This window comes from Triticum urartu, chromosome 7A (assembly GCF_056163025.1).
Source record: "Triticum urartu cultivar PI428250 chromosome 7A, HENAU_Tu73, whole genome shotgun sequence".
Lineage (NCBI taxonomy): Eukaryota > Viridiplantae > Streptophyta > Magnoliopsida > Poales > Poaceae > Triticum > Triticum urartu.
The window spans coordinates 422,955,990-422,980,744 of record NC_141879.1 but is presented as its reverse complement, the minus strand read 5'-3'; the positions used below and the strand labels follow the sequence as shown (position 1 = coordinate 422,980,744).

Genomic DNA, 24,755 nt, shown 5'->3' with positions numbered 1-24,755 from the left:
CTATAAGTTTCGGACCGGGCACGCGTACGGACACCGAGTTGGATCGGTTATCGATTTTCGAATTTAGCATCGCAGACTTCTTCCAGCACCTTTGGGTGATGTGCTAAACTCTTTAAAGAACTTGTCCTTGGAGAAGGACTCTCAGCCAAACTATGTTCGCTTCGAGCCAGAGGCTGATGATGGGAAATTTCGCTTCCCACCCGCCACCCTAGCCACTGTCGAGGATTTAACCGACATGCCCACTTCTGGCTCTGAAGACATTGACGGTATAGACAACGATGCTGATAAGGAGCAAGGCCAAGACCCGCCAGTAATCAGGCATGGGACGGCCATCCCTTCATATGATGTGTACATGATTGATACACTTAAAAAGCCTCGCGGCAAGGACAAGGGAGATCCAATTCAAACTCCTGAGACACAGTCTAAGTTTCGGCGCCCCAAACGCCGCCCCGAGTCATGCCGCAGCAATGATGGCACTGGAGAAAATAGTACTCCGGACGGCGCCAAAAGCAATGAAGACCCTGTGGAAGCAATATCCGAGCAGGAGGAACGGGAAAATGGGCAAGCCAGCCCCAATGAACAGGCCCCGCCTAGCGACGGTTCGGAGGACGACAACTACCTTCCACTCTCTGAAGATGAGGTAAGCCTCGACGATGAAGACTTCATCGTACCCGAAGAGCCCCTCGGGCAGGAGCACTTCAAGCGCAGGCTGATAGCTACGGCAAGGAGCCTAAAAAAGAAGCAGCAACAACTTCAAGCTGACCAAGACCTACTCAACGACAGATGGACCAAAGTCCTGGTCGCCGAATAATACGGCCTTAGTGGCCTAGCCAAAAGCTACCCAAAGCACAGATTGTTATACCAGTCCGATCATGGGGCGTTGGAGCGCATACCATTGTCACACAATGCGGCAGGTCGTCGACAACTCTGTTCGGATAAAGAGGCAACTCAAGCCGAACACCAGACCGCCCCACCTCGCCATAAAGGCAAGAGCAATGCCGATCACGATTACCCAGAAAACTTGCAGAGGGACTTGGATAATAGAGCAGGACACGCAAGACCGATCTACGGATCGCGAAAGCATGCTTTGACACGCGACGATGGCTACCTATTCGGACGTGTCAAACCTCACCACGACGGAGCCGAAAACTGCAAAGGGACTCCTTCGGAGTTACGTTGCAGTGTGGCCCAACATAGAGGCACCGCACACCCGCTTTGCTTCACTGATGAAGTAATGGATCATGAATTCCCCGAAGGATTCAAACCCGTCGATATTGAATCATACGACGGGACAACCGATCCCGCGGTATGGATAGAAGATTTCATCCTCCACATCCATATGGCCCGTGGGGACGACTTCCACACCATTAAATGCCTCTCACTAAAACTAAAAGGACTAGCTCGGTACTGGTTAAACAGGCTGCCTGAAAATTCCATAAGAAGCTGGGAGGACTTGGAAGAGGCCTTCCTCGATAACTTCCGGGGAACACATGTCCGGCCACCGGATGCCGATGACCTAAGTCACATTGTCCAACAGCCTGGAGAATCAGCCAGGGAGCTCTGGACTCGGTTCTTAGTCAAAAAGAACCAAATCGTCGACTGTCCGAACGTGGAAGCCCTTGCGGCTTTCAGACACAGCGTCCGGGACGAATGGCTTGCACGCCACCTCGGCCAAGAAGGACCTAAATCCATGACAGCCCTCATTGCTCTGATGACTCGCTTTTGCGCGGGAGAAGACAGCTGGCTCGCTCGTAGAAGCAATAGCGCCAGCAACCAGGGCACCTCCGAAATCCGAGACGGCAACGACAAGCCACGAGGAAGCAAAAACAACAGTCGCAATGACAATGAAAGATCAGGCGACACAGCGGTCAACGCCGGATTCAGCAACCCCAAGCCCGGTCAACGAAAGAAGCCATTCAAGGCGAATCGAGAGGAACCATCCAACCTTGACAGGATATTGGATCGACCCTACCAGATTCATGGCCACCCCGATAAACCAGCTAATCATACCAACAGAAATTGCTGGGTCTTTAAACAGGCCGGCAAGCTCAACGCCGAACACAGGGGGAGGAGGCCGCCAAGCGACAGGGATGATGGAAAGGTTCACCAACGAAACACCGGGGCTCAGAAGCAGTCTCCACCCGAGGATCAACTTCTCCTAGAATGGAAATAGCAACCCGGCTTCCGTCGCCCACTCCGTACACCTACAAAGTTTGTATCGCGCATACATCATTATGCACTCAAGATACCATGGGCATTGGTAGAAGCACAATATGGACAAGCCTGCAAGCACTCCAGTAACTTTTTATTATTATTATTTATTTTCTTTTTATTTCTTCCTTCGCTATCCTTTAAAGACAGGTGACGAACATGATAAACATCGGAAACTGGCTCTATCGGAGTCCGGATCCGTACACTCACCCAAGGGGCTATTTCCATCAAGGATTCCCCCCACCGAGGACTAGCAGCGCAGACGTGCGATAGGAGGTCCAAAATAACTTTTTGTAGACCGCACTCTCTATTTATCGAGCCTGTACTATGCCTGTTCCTCCGCCTTCAACCCCGAGCATGTCAAATAGCCGGGGGGATGGCTTATATATATATATATAAGTAATCATTGGCATATCTCGTAGTTCTCATTAAACAATATCCGAACTAATCACCCGCATTGTTTCCCCAACAAATATGGCTCCTACGGTTATTTCACATAAATATCTCGGCATAACCTGCCAGGGGCCTGGTGTGGGAACAAATGAGTTGCTAGTAAAATTCCGAACAGCTCTATAGCATACTTCGGCGTCGCAAGTTTGGCCTTATATGCATCAGCTCCGAATCATTGTCTTGGGTCAATAGTTGGGTTGCTCAGCTCCTGTGCTTGCTACCCTACATTCCGCTCTATCGACTGGGGTACTAAAGGGAGAACTACTGCGATTGTGCCCTGGTCTAAACCGGACGAGCACCTTAGTAGAGAAAGCGCGTGAGCTGGTCAACTACTTGACGACTTCTTGGAATCTTTAGCGGTTCTCCGTGTCACACAAGGGATCTTTTTCAGATCAAATATGTAAGGCACCATACGCCGCATACATACCAGGGGCTATGTCGTAGCCCCACAATAAAACTCCTATGGCTAAGTGAAAGTGTTAACGCCCTATAGTCCGATTGCCTGGTTCGCCGCATTATCACCTCCTTTATGGACCAAGACGTTGAATAAAGAGTGACTAAATGCCTTTCCGAACACCTCGTACTTCCTACGAGGGGGCTGAAGCCGACAACTGGAAAACTTTCAGATTATATCAAAATGGCCGCACAGGAGGAATTCAAGCTTTCAAGCAAAACATAAATAGATTAACTATAAAATTGTCTTTTACAATTTTCATACACCTCACTCAAACATTATGTCTTTCGAGCACTGACCCTCTATAAAGCAGGTGGGCTCTAGGACTTCTTCAAAATAATGCTCCGGTTCCGGGCGATCCTTGCCTTTGGGTGGACTCTTCGTCGCAACATCGATGGCCTTCATCTTCCCCTAGAATGTTTTGACTCGGGAAAAAGCCATCCGCGCACCCTCAATGCACGATGATCGCTTCACAGCATCGATACGCGGCACCACATCAACAAGCCTCTGCACCAAACCGAAATAGCTATTCAGAACATGCTCGGTTGGCCACAACCGGACTACTACATCCTTCATGGCAGCACCGGATATTCTATGAAGTTCAGCCCATTGGGACATCTGTTCATTGAGCAACGGAGGGCGCTTTGATGCATCAAACTGCAACCAAAAAAGCTTCTCCGTTGCATATCCATCTCGCGCTTGGTAATACTGTGCCACATCGGTAGAACTCTTCGGCAAGTCCAAGAACTCGTCCGGAGAACTCCATACTTGGTTAAGCCGAGCATACTTCGGGTCACCGAACTTAGTTTGCAGCAGAAAGGGCTTTCTAGCCGCAATCTCCCTCGCCTGTCGAACCTCCTCATGGGCTGCTCTGGATTCCGACTGCGCTGCTCTAGCCTCTTGTAAGGCCTTGTCCAGTTCAGCCGTTAAGGATTTACTCTCCTTCTCTAGAAATTCACAACGGCCAGTAGCATTCTCCAGTTTGAGCGTCATAGTGGATATCTTCTCCTCATCTTGGCGCCGTGCAGCTCATTCGGCTTTTAATTCAGCCGATGCCTTTTCGGCAGCAGCATTACTACGACGGGCCTGCTCCTTGGCCCGGGCCAGCTCCGCTCGAAGAACTTCAACGGCGGCAGCACCATCTGCAGCCATGCATATTCCAGCATATAAATCTCAGCATCATGCTTATACCACAAAAATGTATAAGGATTGCCCCAAATACATACCTTGCGACTCGTCAAGATGCATATTGATTAAAGAAAGATCATCCCCTGCCACATCAAGCTTCTGCTGCAACTCGGCAACTTCCATAGTCTGGGAAGCGGCCAAGGGGGAAGCAGCCTGTGTTCAAAATTTATCAGGTTAGTCCTCAAACGATCCTTTTCGATCCTCCGTTTTGCTTCCCAGCGGAAGCCAACCCGAGTATCAGGGGCTACTACCTATACACAGGCGCATCTTTGCAAATGAAACATAGCTGAAAACATTATGTCACAAACCTCGAAGCCCTTCAGTAGGCTCATGAAGGCTCCATTTAATCCGCTCTTCACGTACGAAATCTTTTCAATCACTGTACCCATCAAGGTACGCTGTTCCCCTGAGACAGATGCTTTCCGCAACATGTCCCGCAACATATCCGGAGTCTCCGGGTCTCCAGAAGCTGCTCCAAAAGCACAATCATCCTTTGAAGGAATCCGCTCACCCGTCTCCAAAATCACTGTCTGCTGTGAACCAGACAGTCCGGGGCCTTTGTTATCATCAGCCCCGGAATCCCGGATGGTCGGAGATCCACCTTTGGGTACTGCCTCTTCTGTCCCCTGGTCTAAAGGGACCCTCCATGATGACACTTCAGAGTCTTCCGCCTTATTGGGCGAGGAGGTCGGAGGAGGCGTCTTGCTCTCCATCATCTCTGGGAGGAGACTCCCCGAAGAAGAGGATCGCCCAGAAAAATTTTGTGCCGACCTGTAAAAATGCATAAATGCGTTACGTGTATCTTCGGTAACAATAACGGAGTGGGACGCTATCAAAGTACTCCGGATTCTCTTACGGTTTGGCCGAGGGTTCGTCCCCCTATTGGAGCTGCTCAACAACGTCGCTTTCCAAACCCAAGCTGATCGACGGTGGCATCTTGCCCTTCTTGGAAGACCGCCCCTCCCAATATTCAGAGGCGGCCCTTTTCCTCCTGTTTGGAGAAGGGACACTGGGTCCTTTTCCGCCTCCGTCTCCGGGCGAGGAAAGGTCGATTTCTCCGGACTCAGTGTCCGACTTACCTCCGAAACCGAGGTCATCTTGGGTCTTCTCGCCCTCCCCTGCTGGTGCCTGGTATGGCGCCGAGGCCAGCATCCTTGTTAACACAGGATTAGCTGAGTCTTCGGGAAGGGGAGTCGGACACCTAATCAGTTCCACCTTCTTTATCCAGCCCTGAAAAAGGATGATACTATTGGTATCTTGCCACTGGGTATCTGACTATAAGGTATTCGGTAGACGGGTACTTACCGGGGTATCCGGATGGTTACAGTCTAGGCCGACATCTTCGACGGTGTCCGACCATTGCCTTCGTTTCCCAAAGAATAATCTCCACATTCCTTCGTGCATTGTGCCGAAGAAGTGCTGAAGAGTCCGCGACCTTTTTCTGGTTTGAACTCCCATAGGCGGAAAGGCCGTCGCTGGCACGACAGGGTCCGACGAACTAGCATTACTTGAACGACATTGGCTATGTCAATGTCCCTCTCAGTGAGGCTTCGGATGCGACTTTGCAGAGTTTGCACATCATTCGTTGAACCCCAATCCAGCCCCTTGTTAATCCACGATGAAAGCTGAATTGGGGGGCTGGATCGGAATGCGGGCGCAGTTGCCCACTTGGAGCTGCGGGGCTCGGTGATATAGAACCACCCCTGCTGCCACAGATTGGAAGATTTGGCAAAGGATCCTTTCAGCCAAACGTTGCTAACAAGCTTGCTCACTGTAGCGCCGCTGCACTCGGCCTGCTCCCCCTCTACCATTTGTGGCCTCACATCGAAGGTCTTGAGCCACAAGCCAAAGTGCGGAGGGGTTCAAAGGAAGGCTTCGCACATGACGATAAATGCCAAGATAAGAAGAATAGAGTCCGGGGCCAGATCGTGAAAGTCTAGCCCGTAATAGAACATGAGCCCTCGGATGAAGGGGTTAAGTGCAAACCCCAACCCATGGAGGAAGTGGGACACAAACACGACCCTCTCACCAGATCTGGGGGTGGGAATAACCTGCCCCTCGGCGGGAAGCCGATGTGGATTTCAGCGATCAGGTACCTCGCTGCCCAAACCTTTGTAATATCTTCCTCCGCAACAGAAGAAGCTACCCACCGACCTTGACGGCTGGATCCGGACATGATTGGGGCTGGAGGCGACGAAACCCGAGTGTTGGAATTCGGGGTAGCAGGAGTTGAGAAAGAGGCAAGCGTGGAAGAAAAAGATGGGTTTGTACCCCTATATGAAGGATGCAAATATCAAACGTCTCCTCTTGGGCCTCAAAAACTTGCTTGTTTCCAAGGAGTTGTACCCCAGTGACGGTTGGGTTACCCACATCCGGGTTGACAGGAATCCCTTAAAAAGGTAGGCACGATCTCCGCTTGGATAAGACGGGCCAATAAGACCACGTCTTGGGGTGTGGGTCGATGGGCCGGCTAAAACGGTTCACAAGTAGTGGTCGGGCAGGCATGGTGTCATATTATCAAAAAGTGGTCGGTGGGTTGAACTCGTGAAATATTATGTCCTCTGCGGTTGTGCATACAAGTCCGGATACAATCATTACATCTGAAGATCAACTAGGAGTTCGGAAGCGGGAACCCGCCTTGCAATGCCGATGACAATCTGCGCGCCGGACTCCTCGTCATTGAAGCCAGGTTCAGGGGCTACTCAGGGAGTCCTGGACTAAGGGGTCCTCGGGCGTCCGGCCTGTTATCCATGGGCCGGACTGATGGGCTGTGAAGACATGAAGGTCGAAGACTGTACCCGTGTCCGGATTGGACTCTCCTTGGCGTGGAAGGCAAGCTTGGTGACCAACTATGAAGATTCCTTCTTATGTAACCGACTCAATGTAAACCCTAGACCCCCCTGATGTCTATATAAACCGGAGGGGTTAGTCCGGAAAGAGATATTCATTACCATAGTCATACAGGCTAGGCTTCTAGGGTTTAGCCATTACGATCTGGTGGTAGATCAACTCTTGTAACACTCATATTCATCAAGATCAATCAAGCAGGACGTAAGGTATTACCTCCATAGAGAGGGCCCAAACCTGGGTAAACATCGTGTCCCTCGTCTCCTGTTACCATCGATCCTAGACGCACAGTTCGGGACCCCCTACCCGAGATCCGCCGGTTTTGACACCGACAACCGCCATGTGAGGGGGATCGGGGACGAGGGATTGGTCAGGCGGGGTAATTGCCTCGATCCGAAACTGGATCGAGCGTTAGATAGGCGGGCGCAGGGATCCATGGAGGCAGAGGCTGGCGGATTGGATCGGGGGAAATGAGGGGATCCCGAGGAAGAAAGGTAGGTGGGTGGCGGCGGCTCGGGAATGGGTGGTTGGATTGGATAGGATCCCTAGATTTTAGGGTTTGTCCAAAATAGACTAGGAGTGGACTATATATGGAAAAGAGGGAATTTTGGATCATCCGATCGAAATCATACGGTTGAGAATAAAAAGGTTAGGAGAGTCCAACAAAGAAAATGGAGATGTTTTATAGATGTTTGGGGATGATCCGAATCCAACGGTGACGACTGCCCGGGTCGGGTTCGGGACAGCTTTCGGACGTGTGCGAGGCGTTTGAGTATTGCGTGAAGAGGGGTTAGACGGTCGCACACAAGAGTGGCTGGACTGAGAATGGAGAGGAGGAATGCAAACCGGCAACCGTTTCCGGGGATCAGAAACGTCCGACAATAGACTGGTGATGTCTACTACAGAACCTTCTTCTTGTAGACGTTGTTGGGCCTCCAAGTGCAGAGGTTTGTAGGACAGTAGCAAATTTCCCTTAAGTGGATGACCTAAGGTTTATCAATCCGTAGGAGGCGTAGGATGAAGATGGTCTCTCTCAAGCAACCCTGCAACCAAATAACAAAGAGTCTCTTGTGTCCCCAACACACCCAATACAATGGTAAATTGTATAGGTGCACTAGTTCGGCGAAGAGATGGTAATACAAGTGGTATATGGATGGTAGATATAGGTTTTTTTAATCTGAAAATATAAAAACAGCAAGGTAACTAAAGATAAAGTGAGCGTAAACGGTATTGCAATGCTAGGAAACAAGGCCTAGGGTTCATACTTTCACTAGTGCAAGTCCTCTCAACAATAATAACATAATTGGATCACATAAATATCCCTCAACATGCAACAAAGAGTCACTCCAAAGTCACTAATAGCGGAGAACAAACGAAGAGATTATGGTAGGGTACGAAACCACCTCAAAGTTATTCTTTCCAATCAATCTGTTGGGCTATTCCCATAAGTGTCACAAACAGCCCTAGAGTTCGTACTAGAATAACACCTTAAGATACAAATCAACCAAAACCCTAATGTCACCTAGATACTCCAATGTCACCTCAAGTATCCGTGGGTATGATTATACGATATGCATCACACAATCTCAGATTCATCTATTCAACCAACACATAGAACCTCAAAGAGTGCCCCAAAGTTTCTACCGGAGAGTCAAGACGAAAACGTGTGCCAACCCATATGCATAGGTTCATGGGCGGAACCCGTAAGTTGATCACCAAAACATACATCAAGTGGATCAATAGAATACCCCATTGTCACCACGGGTATCCCACGCAAGACATACATCAAGTGTTCTCAAATCCTTAAAGACTCAATCCGATAAGATAACTTCAAAGGGAAAACTCAATCCATTACAAGAGAGTAGAGGGGGAGAAACATCATAGGATCCAAATATAATAGCAAAGCTCGCGGTACATCAAGATCGTATCACCTCAAGAACACGAGAGAGAGAGAGAGATCAAACACATAGCTACTGGTACATACCCTCAGCCCCGAGGGAGAACTACTCCCTCCTCGTCATGGAGAGCACCGGGATGATGAAGATGGCCACCTGAGAGGGATTTCCCCCTCCGGCAAGGTGCCGGAACGGGTCTAGATTGGTTTTAGGTGGCTACAGAGGCTTCTGGCGGCGGAACTCCCGATCTATTCTGCTCCCCGATCGTTTTAGGGTATATGGGTATATATAGGAGGAAGAAGTACGTCAGGGGAGCCACGAGGGGCCCACGAGGGTGGGGGGCGCGCCCTAGGGGGATGGGCGTGCCCCCTACCTTGTGGTTCCCTCATTTCTTTCTTGACGTGCAATCCAAGTCTATCAGGTTGCTTTCCTTCCAAAAATAAGTTCCGTGAAGTTTCAGGTCAATTGGACTCCGTTTGATTGTCCTTTTCCGCGATACTCTAAAACAAGGAAAAAACATAGACTGGCACTAGGCTCTGGGTTAATAGGTTAGTCCCATAAATCATATAAAATAGCATATAAACGCATATAAAACATCCAAGGTTGATAATATAATAGCATGGAACAATCAAAAATTATAGATACGTTGGAGACGTATCAACCGGCTATAATGCCGCTATAGTTAACCGTTGGGGCGTCAAACGGACTCTGAATGCGATGAAACTTGGCAGGTGACCTACCTACAACATAACAACACCGCATGCCAACTTTCAACCCATTCCCAGAACAGTTTTATGCCACTTATAAAATAATATGTCGGAGGTGTCGTGGGCGCGCCCGAGTGTGTCTGGGCTTAGAACGGACAACGGAAAGAAATGGGGGAACCCGGACGGATGCAAGTTTTTAAAACATGCAGATGCAATGTGGAGGATGACATGGCAAGATGCAACACGCAAGAGAATGACAAGGAAACAGCAGCGAATAACTGGAAGACACCTGGCGCAACGGTCTCGGGGCGTTACAACACTCCACGACTACAAGAGGATCTCGTCCCAAGATCTAAGATGGCACCGGAGAGAAACAAAAGAGGAAGAGAAGAGGTAAAACTAAGTTGCTTCTTGGACAAACGAGTGAAACCACGAACCTTGAGAGGTTGAACAAATTGAAAGAAAGAATACAACAAAGATGAACAAAGTTGAAAACACTCCGTTAGAAAAGAGGAACAAGGAACCTTACTAGAGCCTTGTAGATTGAAAGACATAAGAAAAGGGTTGCAATAGACAAGAAGTACATGCAAGCACTTTGGTTGAAACGAGATGTACAAGGAACGATAAAGATCAATTACGACAGCACTCCGGTTGAAAAAGGAAGGCATAGAATATGAACTTGACAAGATGAGAGGATACTTGATGAAATCCACAACACACTGCCTCCGGAACTATTGAAAGAATGGCACAAGGGGTAAGAAAGATTTCAGACAGCACTCCGGTTGAGAAGGGAAGCAAAACTTGATAAGATGAGAGAACTTGGATGGATGAAACGACACTCCGGTTGAATGGATAAGCAAAGGAAAGAACATGATCTTGGCAAAATGAGATGATGGGACGAAGAGAGCAACAACACAATGCCTGTGGATCAAAATAATGGAAGCTATATTGTTGGGATAAAAGGGACGGAAAAGAAAAATGACAACTCCTGCCAAAATTGAATTTGAAGAGCATCCTTACAAAGAAGGATTGAACGGAGTTGTTGAAAATTAAACAACAAAAGAATAAGGTTGTTGTGGGCTTATGAAAAACGTCTCAAAATTCTGAGATGAAATTCTGCCACTAACGGAAACAATAGATTGAATTGACATCAACAAGGAGATGAGAAGCTTATTTCACCAGGAGGATAAATGAAGGCCTTGGGTCATTTATGAGCACCATAAAAAGCAAAATCCTTAGGGAAAGCTTTAGGTGAAATATAACCCAAGATAATTCCAATGAAGAGATTGATGGGTTGTAAAGGATCTCATGAACGAATAGAAAATGATGGGTTTAAAATATGTCATTCCGGACAACTTGTGAATCATGAAACACGAAGAGAAATTTTCAACAATGACATAACACAACCCCAAAAGATAAGAGAGAAAGGATTGCACTTTGGAATGCAAGATGAAGAATGCTTGAACTCCTCAAAACAAGACATGTGTTGAACACCATGTTTATTTTAGAGTATAGCTTGGCGGATTTTAGCTTCGAGAGAAATCTTGAAGAACAAAAGAAGAATGGAAGGAATCATTGACGAACCAGCAAGTTGAGAAATCATGAGAACTCCGGTAATAAAAGAATGATCAAAAAGAAGTGAAGGATGAAAATAATAAGATTGAAGCCTTGCAATGATTAGATGGAGCTTAGCGATGATATAATTGAGAGAGCTTGGAACTCTGGGAAAAGTATGAAGCACTTGAACCGAGAATGTGATATGATGCACAACTCCAGAAAGAAGAAATTAGATCACTTGGATGAAACAATAATAAGAATTATGTCATGTGTATCCTTCACCAATTTAGATTGATGACAAACAACGGATTTGGCATACTACTTATCCTAGTAGAAAGAATTAAGAGAGATATAACGCAAACTTGAATAAGGTCTTCAACGAATCGTCGCTAGGATTTGAAAGAACGAATGAGTTGATACGATAACAATGGAAGAGGAATGTTGGACGAACCACTGTTAGGATTAAAAGAACGAGCGAAGAAAATGAATGCATCGCCAGGAGGAATTGGAAAATGAACGAAGATACTTGAGAGATTTAGATACAATTGAAACAAAGAGATCATGAACTAACTAGAGAATACTTGAATGATTCACCGGTAAGATTTGGAGAACGAGAGCTGAAAGCTAGAATGAATAATTCTGAGATGATGGGCTCCGGAGAATCAAACTGAAAAGACTCCTGAATTGCTCCGGATGGGTGAAAATAATTCTCACAATCGAAAACAATTATGAGAGGATGGAAGCAAGCTTGAACTTCGCATCTCTGAGAGAACGGATAAGATTTGGAGGAAAAACTCTTCTTCGGTCTTCAAATGTTGAGAATGACGATGAGAAACACCACCATGAATTGTTGAGATACTCCGGGATGAAAATTGGAAAGACTGAACCAACGATGAAAAGAATTTGAAAGATCTTGGAGAAAGACATATGACTGATGATAATTCGTTCTTACGTCAAACTTCGAAATGAATTTGAAAATAACTCTAGAAAAATTAGAAGAGTCAGGTAAGATCCTGGGAAAAGACCTGTGGGTTAGGGCCCACTCAAAAGACACACCGTTGGAAATGATTTTCAAGGAGAGATTGCACCGGTTGAATTAAATGGCTTGAATGAGATAACAACCTCGAAATAGCTTGACTAGCATAAGAATGGAAACTTGAATCTTCTGAGGTATCTTCGGCACTTCGGATATGAATAGAGAGAGATGAACGATTAAGAGGTGCACCGGAATGAGAAAGCATTTGAAACGAGAAAAGGATATGATCGACAGATCTTGACTTGAATCCACCGGAGAAGAAAAAGAATGAAGAATGATGAACTTGAAGTTTCCTTAGCATCTCCATGATAATTCACCGGATCGAAACTTGAAAGAAAAGGATGAAGAGATTTCACATGAATAAAATGGATAGTTGATTTAGAAATCTGAGTCCTTGTAGAAAAGGGGTGGGAGGGTGGGAAAACAAAGGCAACTAGGACGGATGAAATGAACAACGTTAAAAAAACTGAGATTGGATCTTGCAAATGGGAAAATGATAGGATCATCTTAAAGAGAATCGCACCGGTTGGAAAGAATTGACATGACAATCTCAATGATTAAGAAGGATTAGTACTTCCACAGAAATATGAGAACACCGCTTAGGGAAAAGGTATGGAATCAACACTTGACATTGAAGCAACTCTAATACCACAACTCAAAACAAAACAAAGGATTGGCTTGCAGAATAAGCCAGAACAAACATATGATAGAGATTTCGTCCGAAGTTTTCATGGTGGGGCCCACACGGGCTCGATCGTATAGCACCATTGTGTACAAGGCAGTGCACATGACATATGAAGCGTCCCCGAGTCAGCATAGCCAAGGACTCTTTAAGACACAACGAGACCACTATAAAACCAACAGTGGGTAGGAAGACCACTAGACGTCGAACCCCAATCTCATATCATGCATCTGTCGGAAAGATATCCAAGGAGCTACTTGAATTCCCACTTATAAACTCCCGAAACTTTCTGGTTATGCAATCAGGTGTTGGGGATATAGGCGAAGTATAATATCTCACCCAAACTAACAATTCCTACATCCAGTTGTATCCATCCTTCAACACATAACCAAGAAACCTTCAGAAATCATGTACCTCAACCTTCGAAAAGCATCCGTTATACGAGTTATGGCAATACTCCCGAAATCCCACCCCAGTACTGGGTGGCGTCGAGGTTATCTCACCAACAACTACATAAAAGAGATTTTCGATGTCGGCGAAACTCAGGTATTCCAGAACTGCAACGATAAAATTGTGATGACAACACCTCGGAGCTCAACTCCCCGGGACGCTGCCACAACCCCTAAATGTCAGGAGGCACCAAGAACAATGTTCTCGTCACAAGACTATCGGAACGATTCCAAGATACCTGTGTGATCCCAAAAAATCGTGAAATTTGAGGAGAGAAAAGTCAAAACTTCTACGTCAGCAGGCCTCAGCAGAGCGACAAATGGACTGAGGAGTAAAAGAATCTTACTCTCTGATATATATAGTCCTAAGACCCAAAACATTTTGTTCTAGACTCAACAACGTCAGCGATTCGATCAAGCAGGGGGCTCCTAAGTCGGGGATGGCTCTGATTATCAACTTGTAACGCCCATGATGCGGCTATATCTCCCACGTGTCGAGGCACGACTTAGAGGCATAACCGCGTGGTGGTTTAGTCGCAAGTGGGGTAATCTTCACACAACCCCATGTACTGAATAAGAAAGGGATAAAGAGTTGGCTTACAATCGCCACTTCACACAAATACAAGTTAAACATACATCATCCAGAGTACAATCAAGGTCCGACAACGGAACCAAAATAAAAGAAGACAATCCCAAATGCTAGATCCTCGATCGTCCCAACTGGGCTCCACTACTGATCAACCGGAAAAGAAACAAAACAACGATCAAGATCTTCATCGAGCTCCCACTTGAGCTCGGTTGCGTCAGCTGCACTAGTATCATCGGCACCTGCAACTGTTTGGAAGTAACCGTGAGTCACGAGGACTCAACAATCTCACACACGCGAGATCAAGACTATTTAAGCTTATGGGTAGGAGAAGGTAGTGAGGTGGAGCTACAGCAAGCACTAAGAATATATGGTGGCTAACATACGCAAATAAGAGAGAGAAGAGAAGCAACGCAATGGTCGAGAAGCTAGAAGTGATCAAGAAGTGATCCTGAAACTACTTACGCACAACCATAACACAAGAACCATGTTCACTTCCCGGACTCCGCCGAAAAGAGACCATCACGGCTACACACGCGGTTGATTCATTTTAATTAAGTTAAGTGTCAAGTTCTCTACAACCGGATATTAACAAATTCCCATCTGCCACATAACCGCGGGCATGGGTCTCGAAAGTTTATACCCTGCAGGGGTGTCCCAACTTAGCCCATCACAAGCTCTCACGGTCAATGAAGGATATTCCTTCTCCCCGGAAGACCCGATCAGTCTCGGAATCCCGGTTACAAGACATTTCGACAATGCTAAAACAAGACCATCAAAGCCGCCCGATGTGCCGACAATCCCGATAGGAGCTGCACATATCTCGTTCTCAGGGAAACACCGGATAGGTCAAGCTACGAGTAAAACCAGCCCTCAAGTTGCCCTGAGGTGGCCCCGCAGGCTGCCCGGTTCGGACCAACACTTAGAGAAGCACTAGCCCGGGGGGGTTTAAAATAAAGATGACCCTCGGGTTGGCCGACCCAAGGGAAAGGTAATAGGTTGTTAGACAAATGTAAAACCAAGGTTGGGCCTTGCTGGAGGAGTTTTATTCAAAGCAAACTGTCAAGGGGTTCCCATAACACCCAACCGCGTAAGGAACGCAAAATCAAGGAACACAACACCGGTATGACGGAAACTAAGGCGGCAAGAGTGGAACAAAACACTAGGCATAAGGCCGACCTTCCACCCTTTACCAAGTATATAGATGCATTAATTAAAATAAGAGATATTGTGATATCCCAACAATATCCATGTTCCAACATGGAACAAACTTCAGCTTCACCAGCAACTAACAATGCTATAAGAAGGGCTGAGCAAAAGTGGTAACATAGCGAGACAACAGTTTGCAAGGAAGGCGGGTTAGAGGCTTGACATGGCAATATGGGAGGCATGATAAACAAGTGGTAGGTAGCGCGACATAGCGATAGAATGAACAACTAGCAAGCAAAGATAGAAGTGATTTCGAGGGTATGGTCATCTTGCCTGAGATCCCGCAAGGAAGAAGAACGAGTCCATGAAGAAGACAATTGGACGTAGTCGAACGAATCCTCACAACTCCAGAACAGAACCGAAGCTAACGAGAAAAGCAACCCGGAAAGAATCAAGCAACATAGTAGACAACCATCACATGAACATCGCATGATCACAACCAAGTATGATGCATGTCCGGTTTAATGAAACATGGCATGGCAAAGTGCACAAACAATACTATAAATTAAGTGGAGCTCAATATGACGAAACACCACATTCAATCATTTAGTTCACTCTCGTTTATGTACCCAACAATATTAAATGTTATTAAACATGGCAATAGGTGAAGCATAATAAAACTATCTATCTAGGCAAGTTTAAATGAGGCCGGAACAACAAGTCCGAAAAAATCCTCATGTGCATTTTTTAAAGTTGGTGATGTTCTGTCCTAAAGCATATTTTATAGTTGTTAAACATGAAAAGTAATGCCACCATGTTAAACTAGGCATTTTTCTACCCCATTTACATATAAAGTTTATTAAGTTTGGAGCTACGGTTAATTAGTTATGAAATAAATCATTTTAACATGGCATAAGAGCAAATTATATGCAAACATCATTTTAAACATGCATGAAAGTTGGAAATTATTAATCTACACAAAATTCTAAGAAATTTTCATATTTAGATCATTTTAAACCGATGCACCAATTGTGAGTTATTAAATGCATGATCTAGAGGGACTTTTCTGTAAACATGCAGTTTTCTGGAATAAAAAGACAAATTCACAGACGCTGAAAAAAACTATGCGGGCCGAAACAGCCAGGCTAGCCCAACAGGAGGAAGAAAAGAAGGGGCGCAGGGCAACCCACCATGGGCCAAGGCCCACTGGATCTGGCGAAGAGGAGCTGGGCAGGCCGCGAAGGGGCGCGCTGGGCTTGTAGGCGCGGTCAATGGAAACAACGCTCGTCCTCTCTTCCAGGAGATTGAGCAAGGCAGGGAAAACAGGGTGTGTTTGTCTGCCCGACAGAAAGCAGAGCAGCGGCGGCCTAGGACTTGCGGTGGAGGACGGCGGGCGTGGATCCGGCGGGGTGGAGCCGATCTGACCAGCGGTGAGGTCGAGGAAGCTCCAAGCGGCGGCGGCTCCCTGCTATGGCAAGTCACAAAGAGAGATGTGAGGGGAAGAGAGAGAAGAGGCCGGAGAGAAGAGAGGTAGGGTGCGGGGACGGCCTGGTGGTGCTTGCTCTGGCAAGCTCTGTCGCAGAGGCGGCGGGGTCCGGTAGGTCAGGCGAGGTGAGGTGGTCATGGACGAGGAGGAGGTTGCAGCCTCGGACGCTCGCAGGCACAGGGACGCGCAAAGCAGGTGGTTGAAGGCAACTGGAGGCCGGAGGCGATGCTGGTTGGGGATGAGGAGTCCCTCGAGGTAGAGGCGCACGAAGCTCGGGCGGCCGGCGACTTGACTCCGGTGATTCAGGGCTGATGAAGAGCTCCGGCGTGAGGCCGCCATGTGAGGGGGATCGGGGACGAGGGATTGGTCAGGTGGGGTAATTGCCTCGATCCGAAACTGGATCAAGCGCTAGATAGGCGGGCGTAGGGATCGATGGAGGCAGAGGCTGGCGGATTGGATCGGGGGAAATGAGGGGATCCCGAGGAAGAAAGGTAGGTGGGTGGCGGCGGCTCGGGAATGGGTGGTTGGATGGGACATGATCCCTAGATTTTAGGGTTTGTCCAAAATAGACTAGGAGTGGACTATATATATGGAAAAGACGGAAGTTTGGATCATCCAATCGAAATCAGACGGCCGAGAATAAAAAGGTTAGCAGAGTCCAACAAAGAAAACGGGGATGTTTAATAGATGTTTGGGGATGATCCGAATCCAATGGTGACGACTGCCCGGGTCGGGTTCGGGACAGCTTTCGGACGCGCGTGAGGGGTTTGAGTATTGCGTGAAGAGGGGTTAGACGGTCGTAGACAAGAGTGGCTGGACTGAGAATGGAGAGGAGGAATGCAATCCGGCAACCGTTTCCGGGGACCGGAAACGTCCGACGATAGACTGGCTATTATGCCGCTATAGTTAACTGTTGGGGCGTCAAACAGACTCCGAATGCAATGAAACATGGCAAGTGACCTACCTACAACATAAAAACACCACATGCCAACTTTCAACCCATTCTGAGAAAAAAATTATGCCACTTATAAAATAATATTTCAGAGGTGTCGTGGGCGCGTGCGAGTGTGTCTGGGCTCAGAACGGACAACGGAAAGAAATGGGGGAACCCAGACGGATGCAAGTTTTTAAAATATGCAAATGCAATGCGGAGGATGACATGGCAAGATGCAACACGCAATCAAATGACAAGGCAACAACAATGAATAACTAGAAGACACCTGGCGCAACGGTCTCGGGGCATTACATTAGGTGACCCTGTTCTTGAGCTTCCATGTCAAATTTATGTGGTCAAAAGTAGTTTTAATGCATGATATGGCCTCTAGGCACTTGTAGGAGTAGTTTCTATCAATTTTTTTGAGTTTGTTTCACTTTTATTTTTGAGTTACTAAAAAATTCAGAAATTTTTCAGAGGAAGAAATATGTTTAGGAAAATGTACCAAGGTCGTTCCTCAAGGAAGCAAGGACCTAGGCCCGCGATACGTGAGCCGGACTATGAACTACCAAGAGAAGCTCAAGTGCGGCCTTGTGAATGGCAGTCAGAAGATTTTATGGTCCAAGTAGGAATTAAGGAAGAATTTGACCCGTATGTGCATAATGCTGATCTTGAGGGCTTCGTGTGAGATAAGTGCCCGCAATACCGCTACCTAACCGATTTATTTGTGAGAAGGTTTCAATTTACATCATCACGCAATTTTCACACTGTCCTATTTGATCTGTATGATAAATCTTATACCATGGACTTAGAAGATTTTAATACTGCTTGTAAACTCCGGCAGTGGGGTAGTGCTAGTGAACCTTGTTGGGGAACGCAGTAATTTCAAAAAAATTCCTACGCACACGCAAGATCGTGGTGATGCACAGCAACGATAGGGGAGAGTATCGTCTACGTACCCTCGTAGACCGTAAGCGGAAGTGTTATGACAACGCGGTTGATTTAGTCATACGTCTTCACGATCGACCGATCTATTACCGAAGATACGACACCTCCACGATCTGCACACGTTCGGATCGGTGACATCCCGCGAACACACGATCCAGTAGAGCTTCGAGGGAGAGCTTCGTCAGCACAACGGCGTGATGATGGTGATGATGTTGCTACCGGAACAGGGCTTCGCCTAAGCACCGCTATGATATTACCGAGGTGGATTATGATGGAGGGGGTCACCGCACACGGCTAAAGATCAATGATCAACTTGTGTGTCTATGGGGTGCTCCCTTCCCTCATATATAAAGGAGTGGAGGAGGGGGGCTGCCTCCTAGGCGCGCCCCTAGGGGAGTAATACTCCCACCGGGAGTAGGATTCCCCCCTTGCCTTGTTGGATTTAGGAGAGAAGGAAGGAGGAGGGAGGAGGAAGGAAAGGGGGGCTGCCCCACCCTCCCAATTCGGATTGGGCTTGGGGGGCGCGCCCCCTCCTTTCCACCTTTCCCCTCTCGCCCACTAAGGCCCAATAAGGCCCATATACCTCCCGGGGGGTTCCGGTAACCTCCAGGTGCTCTGGTATACTCCCATTTTCACCCGGAACCATTCTGATATCCAAATCTGGGCTTCCAATATATTGATCTTTACGTCTCAACCATTTCGAGACTCGTTATGTCCGTGATCAAATTCGGGACTCCGAACTACATTCGATACATCAAAACACATAAACTCGTAATACCGATCGTCATCGAACGTTAAGCGTGCAGACCCTACGGGTTCGAGAACTATGTAGACATGACCGAGACATGTCTTCGGTCAATAACCAATAGCGGAACCTGGATGCTCATATTGGTTCCTACATATTATACGAAGATCTTTATCGGTCAAACCGCATAACGATATACGTTGTTCCCTTTGTCATCGGTATTTTACTTGCCCGAGATTCGATCATCGGTATCTCAATACCTAGTTCAATCTCATTACCGGCAAGTCTCTTTACTCGTTCTGTAATGATACATCCCGTAACTAACTCATTAGCTACATTTCTTGCAAGGCTTATTGTGATGTACATTACCGAGAGGTCCCAGTCATACCTCTCCGACAATCGGAGTGACAAATCCTAATCTTGATCCATGCCAACTCAACAAACACCATTCGGAGACACCTGTAGAGCACCTTTATAATCACCCAGTTACATTGTGATGTTTGGTAGCACACAAAGTTTTCCTCCGGTATTCGGGAGTTGCATGATCTCATAGTCATAGGAACATGTATAGTTATGGAGAAAGCAATAGAAACAAACTAAACGATCATCGTGCTAAGCTAACGGATGGGTCAACTCAATCACATCATTCTCTAATGATGTGATCCCGTTAATCAAATGACAACTCATGTCTATGGTTAGGAAACATAACCATCATTGATTCAACGAGCTAGTCAAGTAGAGGCAAACTAGTGACACTCTGTTTGTCTATGTATTCACACATGTACTAATTTTCCAGTTTAATACAATTCTAGCATGAATAATAAACATTTATCATGATATAAGGAAATATAAAAAACAACTTTATTATTGCCTTTAGGGCATATTTCCTTCAGTCTCCCACTTGCACTAGAGTCAATAATCTAGATTACATTGTAATGATTCTAACACCCATGGAGTCTTGGTGCTGATCATGTTTTTCTCGTGAGAGAGGCTTAGTCAACGGGTCTGCAACATTCAGATCCGTATGTATCTTGCAAATCTCTATGTGTCCCTCCTTGACTTGATCGCAGATGGAATTGAAGCGTCACTTGATGTGCTTGGTTCTCTTGTGAAATCTGGATTCCTTTGCCAAGGCAATTGCTCCAGTATTGTCACAAAAGATTTTCATTGGACCTGATGCACTAGGTATGACGCCTAGATCGGATATGAACTCCTTCATCTAGAATCCTTCATTTGCTGCTTCCGAAGCAGCTATGTATTCCGCTTCACACGTAGATCCCGCCATGACGCTTTGCTTGGAACTGCACCAACTGATAGCTCCACCATTTAAAAAACACGTATCCGGTTTGTGACTTAGAGTCATCTGGATCAATGTCACAGCTTGCATTGACATAACCGTTTATGATGAGCTCTTTATCACCTCCATATACGAGAAACATATCCTTAGTCCTTTTCAGGTATTTCAGGATGTCCTTGACCGCTGTCCAGTGATCTACTCATGGATTACTTTGGTACCTCCCTACTAACTTATAGCAAGGCACACATCAGGTCTAGTACACAACATTGCATACATGATAGAGCCTATGGCTGAAGCATAGGGAACACCTTTCATTTTCTCTCTATCTTCTGCAGTGGTCGGGCATTGAGTCTGACTCAACTTCACACCTTGTAATACAGGCAAGAACCCTTTCTTTGCCTAATCCATTTTGAACTTCTTCAAAACTTTATTAAGGTATGTGCTTTGTGAAAGTCCAGTCAAGCGTCTTGATCTATCTCTATAGATCTTGATGCCCAATATATATGCAGCTTCACCGAGGTTTTCATTGAAAAATTCTTATTCAAGTATCCTTTTATGCTATTCAGAAATTCAGTATCATTTCCGATCAACAATATGTCATCTACATATAATATCAGAAATGCTACACAGCTCCCACTCACTTTCTTGTAAATACAGGCTTCTCCAAAAGTCTGTATAAAACAATATGCTTTGATCACAGTATCAAAGTGTATATTCCAACTCCGAGAGGCTTGCACCAGTCCATAGATGGATTGCTGGAGCTTGCACACTTTGTTAGCACCTTTTGGATCGACAAAACCTTATGGTTGCATCATATACAACTCTTCTTTAAGGTATCCATTAAGGAATGCAGTTTTGACATCCATTTGCCAAATTTCATAATCATAAAATGCGGCAATTGCTAAGATGATTCTAACAGACTTAAGCATTGCTACGGGTGAGAAGGTCTCATCGTAGTCATATCCTTGAACTTGTCGAAAACCTTTCGCAACAAGTCGAGCTTTGTAGACAGTAATATTACCGTCAGCGTCAGTCTTCTTCTTGAAGGTCCATTTATTCTCTATGGCCTGCCGATCATCAGGCAAGTCAACCAAAGTCCACACTTTGTTCTCATACATGGATCCCATCTCAGATTTCATGGCCTCAAGCCATTTTCCGGAATCTGGGCTCATCATCGCTTCCTCATAGTTTGTAGGTTCGTCATGGTCAAGTAACATGACTTCCATAACAGGATTACCATACCACTCTGGTGCGGATCTTACTCTGGTTGACCTACGAGGTTCGGTAGTAACTTGATCAGAAGTTTCATGATCATCATCATTAGCTTCCACACTTACTGGTGTAGGAATCACTCGAACTGATTTCAGTGATGAACTACTTTCCAATAAGGTAGAAGGTACAATTACCTCGTCAAGTTCTATTTTCCTCCCACTCACTTCTTTCAAGAGAAACTCCTTATCTAGAAAGGATTCATTCTTAGCAACGAATATCTTGCCTTCGGATTTGTGATAGAAGGTGTGCCCAACAGTCTCCTTTGGGTGTCCTATGAAGACAAATTTCTCCGATTTGGTTCAAGCTTATCAGGTTGAAGCTTTTTCACATAAGCATCGCAGCCCCAAACTTTAAGAAATGACAACTTGGGTTTCTTGCCAAACCACAGTTTGTAAGGTGTCGTCTCGACGGATTTAGATGGTGCCCTATTTAACGTGAATGCAGTTGTCTCTAAAGCATAACCCCAAAATGATAGCGGTAAATCAGTGAGAGACATCATAGATCGCACCATATCTAATAAAGTGCAGTTACGATGTTCGGACACACCATTACGTTGTGGTGTTCCAGGTGGCGTGAGTTGCGAAACTATTCCACATTGTTTCAAATAAAGTCCAAACTCATAAGTCAAATACTCACCTCCATGATCAGATCATAGAAACTTGATTTTCTTGTTATGATGATTTTCCACTTCACTATGATATTCTTTGAACTTTTTAAATGTTTCAGACTTATGTTTCATCAAGTAGATATACCCATATCTTCTCAAATCATATGTGAAGGTGATAAAATAACGATATCTGCCGTGAGCTTCAATGTTGATTGGACCACATACATCAGTATGTATGATTCCCAATAACTTTGTTGCTCGCTCCATTGTTCCGGAGAACGCACTTTTAGTCATCTTGCCCATGAGGCATGGTTCGCAAGTACCAAGTGATTCCATAAGTCCATCAGAATGGAGTTTCTTCATGCGCTTTATACCAATATGACCTAAACGGCAGTGCCACAAATAAGTTGCACTATCATTATCAACTCTGCATCTTTTGGCTTCAGTACTATGAACATGTGTATCACTACTATCAAGATTTAGTAAAAATAGACCACTCATCAGGGGTGCATGACCATAAAAGATATTACTCATATAAATAGAACAACCATTATTCTCTGATTTAAATGAATAACCGTCTCGCATCAAACAAGATCCAGAAATAATGTTCATTCTCAACGCTGGCACCAGATAACAATTATTTAGGTCTAAAACTAATCCCGAAGGTAGATGTAGAGGTAGCATGCCGAAGGCGATCACATTGACTTTGGAACCATTTCCCACGCTCATCGTCACCTCGTCCTTAGCCAATCTTCGCTTAATCCATAGCCCCTGTTTCGAGTTGCAAATGTTAGCAACTGAACCAGTATCAAATACCCAGGCACTACTGCGAGCATTAGTAAGGTACACATAAATAACATGTATATCAAGTATACCTTTCACTTTGCTATCCTTCTTCTCCGCCAAATACTTGGGGCAGTTCCGCTTCCAATGACCAGTTCCTTTGCAGTAGAAGCACTCAGTCTCAGGCTTAGGTCCAGACTTGGGTTTATTCACTTGAGCAGCAACTGGCTTGCTATTCTTCTTGAAGTTCCCCTTCTTCCCTTTACCCTTTTTCTTGAAACTGGTGGTCTTGTTGACCATCAACACTTGATGCTCCTTCTTGATTTCTACCTCCGCAGCCTTTAGCATTGCGAAGAGCTCAGGAATCGTCTTATCCATCCCTTGCATATTATAGTTCATCACGAAGCTCTTGTAGCTTGGCGGCAGTGATTGAAGAACTCTGTCAATGACACTATCATCAGGAAGATTAACTCCCAGTTGAGTCAAGTGGTTGTGGTACCCAGACATTCTGAGTATATGTTCACTGACAAAACTATTCTCCTCCATCTTGCAGCTGTAGAGCTTATTGGAGACTTCATATCTCTCAATCCGGGCATTTGCTTGAAATATCAACTTCAACTCCTGAAACATCTCATATGCTCCATGACGTTCAAAACGTCGTTGAAGTCCCGGTTCTAAGCCGTAAAGAATGGCACACTGAACTATCGAGTAGTCATCAGCTTCGCTCTGCCAGGTGTTCATAACATCTGGCGTTGCTCCTGCAGCGAGTTTGTCACCTAGCGGTGCTTCCAGGACGTAATTCTTCTGTGCAGCAATGAGGATAATCCTCAAGTTACGGACCCAGTCCGTGTAGTTGCTACCATCATCTTTCAACTTAGCTTTCTCTAGGAACGCATTAAAATTCAACGGAACAACAACACGGGCCATCTATCTACAACAACATAGACATGCAAAATACTATCAGGTACTAAGTTCATGATAAATTAAAGTTCAATTGATCAAATTACTTAAGAACTCCCACTTAGATAGACATCTCTCTAATCATCTAAGTGATCACGTGATCCATATCAACTAAACCATGTCCGATCATCACGTGAGATGGAGTAGTTTTCAATGGTGAACATCACTATGTGGATCATATCTACTGTATGATTCACGCTCGACCTTTCGGTCTCCAGTGTTCTGAGGCCATATCTGCATATGCTAGGCTCGTCAAGTTTAACCCGAGTATTCCGCGTGTGCAAAACTGGCTTGCACCCGTTGTATGTGAACGTAGAGCTTATCACACCCGATCATCACCTGGTGTCTCAACACGACGAAATGTAGCAACGGTGCATACTCAGGGAGAACACTTATACCTTGAAATTTAGTGAGAGATCATCTTATAATGCTACCGCCGAACTAAGCAAAATAAGATGCATAAAGGATAAACATCACATGCAATCAATATAAGTGATATAATATGGCCATCA

At 45.8% G+C, this 24,755-nt stretch overlaps 1 protein-coding gene across 1 annotated transcript in view; it reads left to right on the top strand.

Annotated features, from left to right (window-relative positions):
- Positions 1–235: 235 nt before the first annotated feature.
- Positions 236–24,755, top strand: part of LOC125531698 (uncharacterized) — a 56,439-nt gene continuing 31,919 nt past the window's right edge. The window contains exon 1 of the mRNA XM_087532930.1: positions 236–640. Coding sequence (XP_087389056.1) covers positions 236–640 — 405 coding nt within the window. The remainder of the gene's footprint in view (positions 641–24,755) is intronic.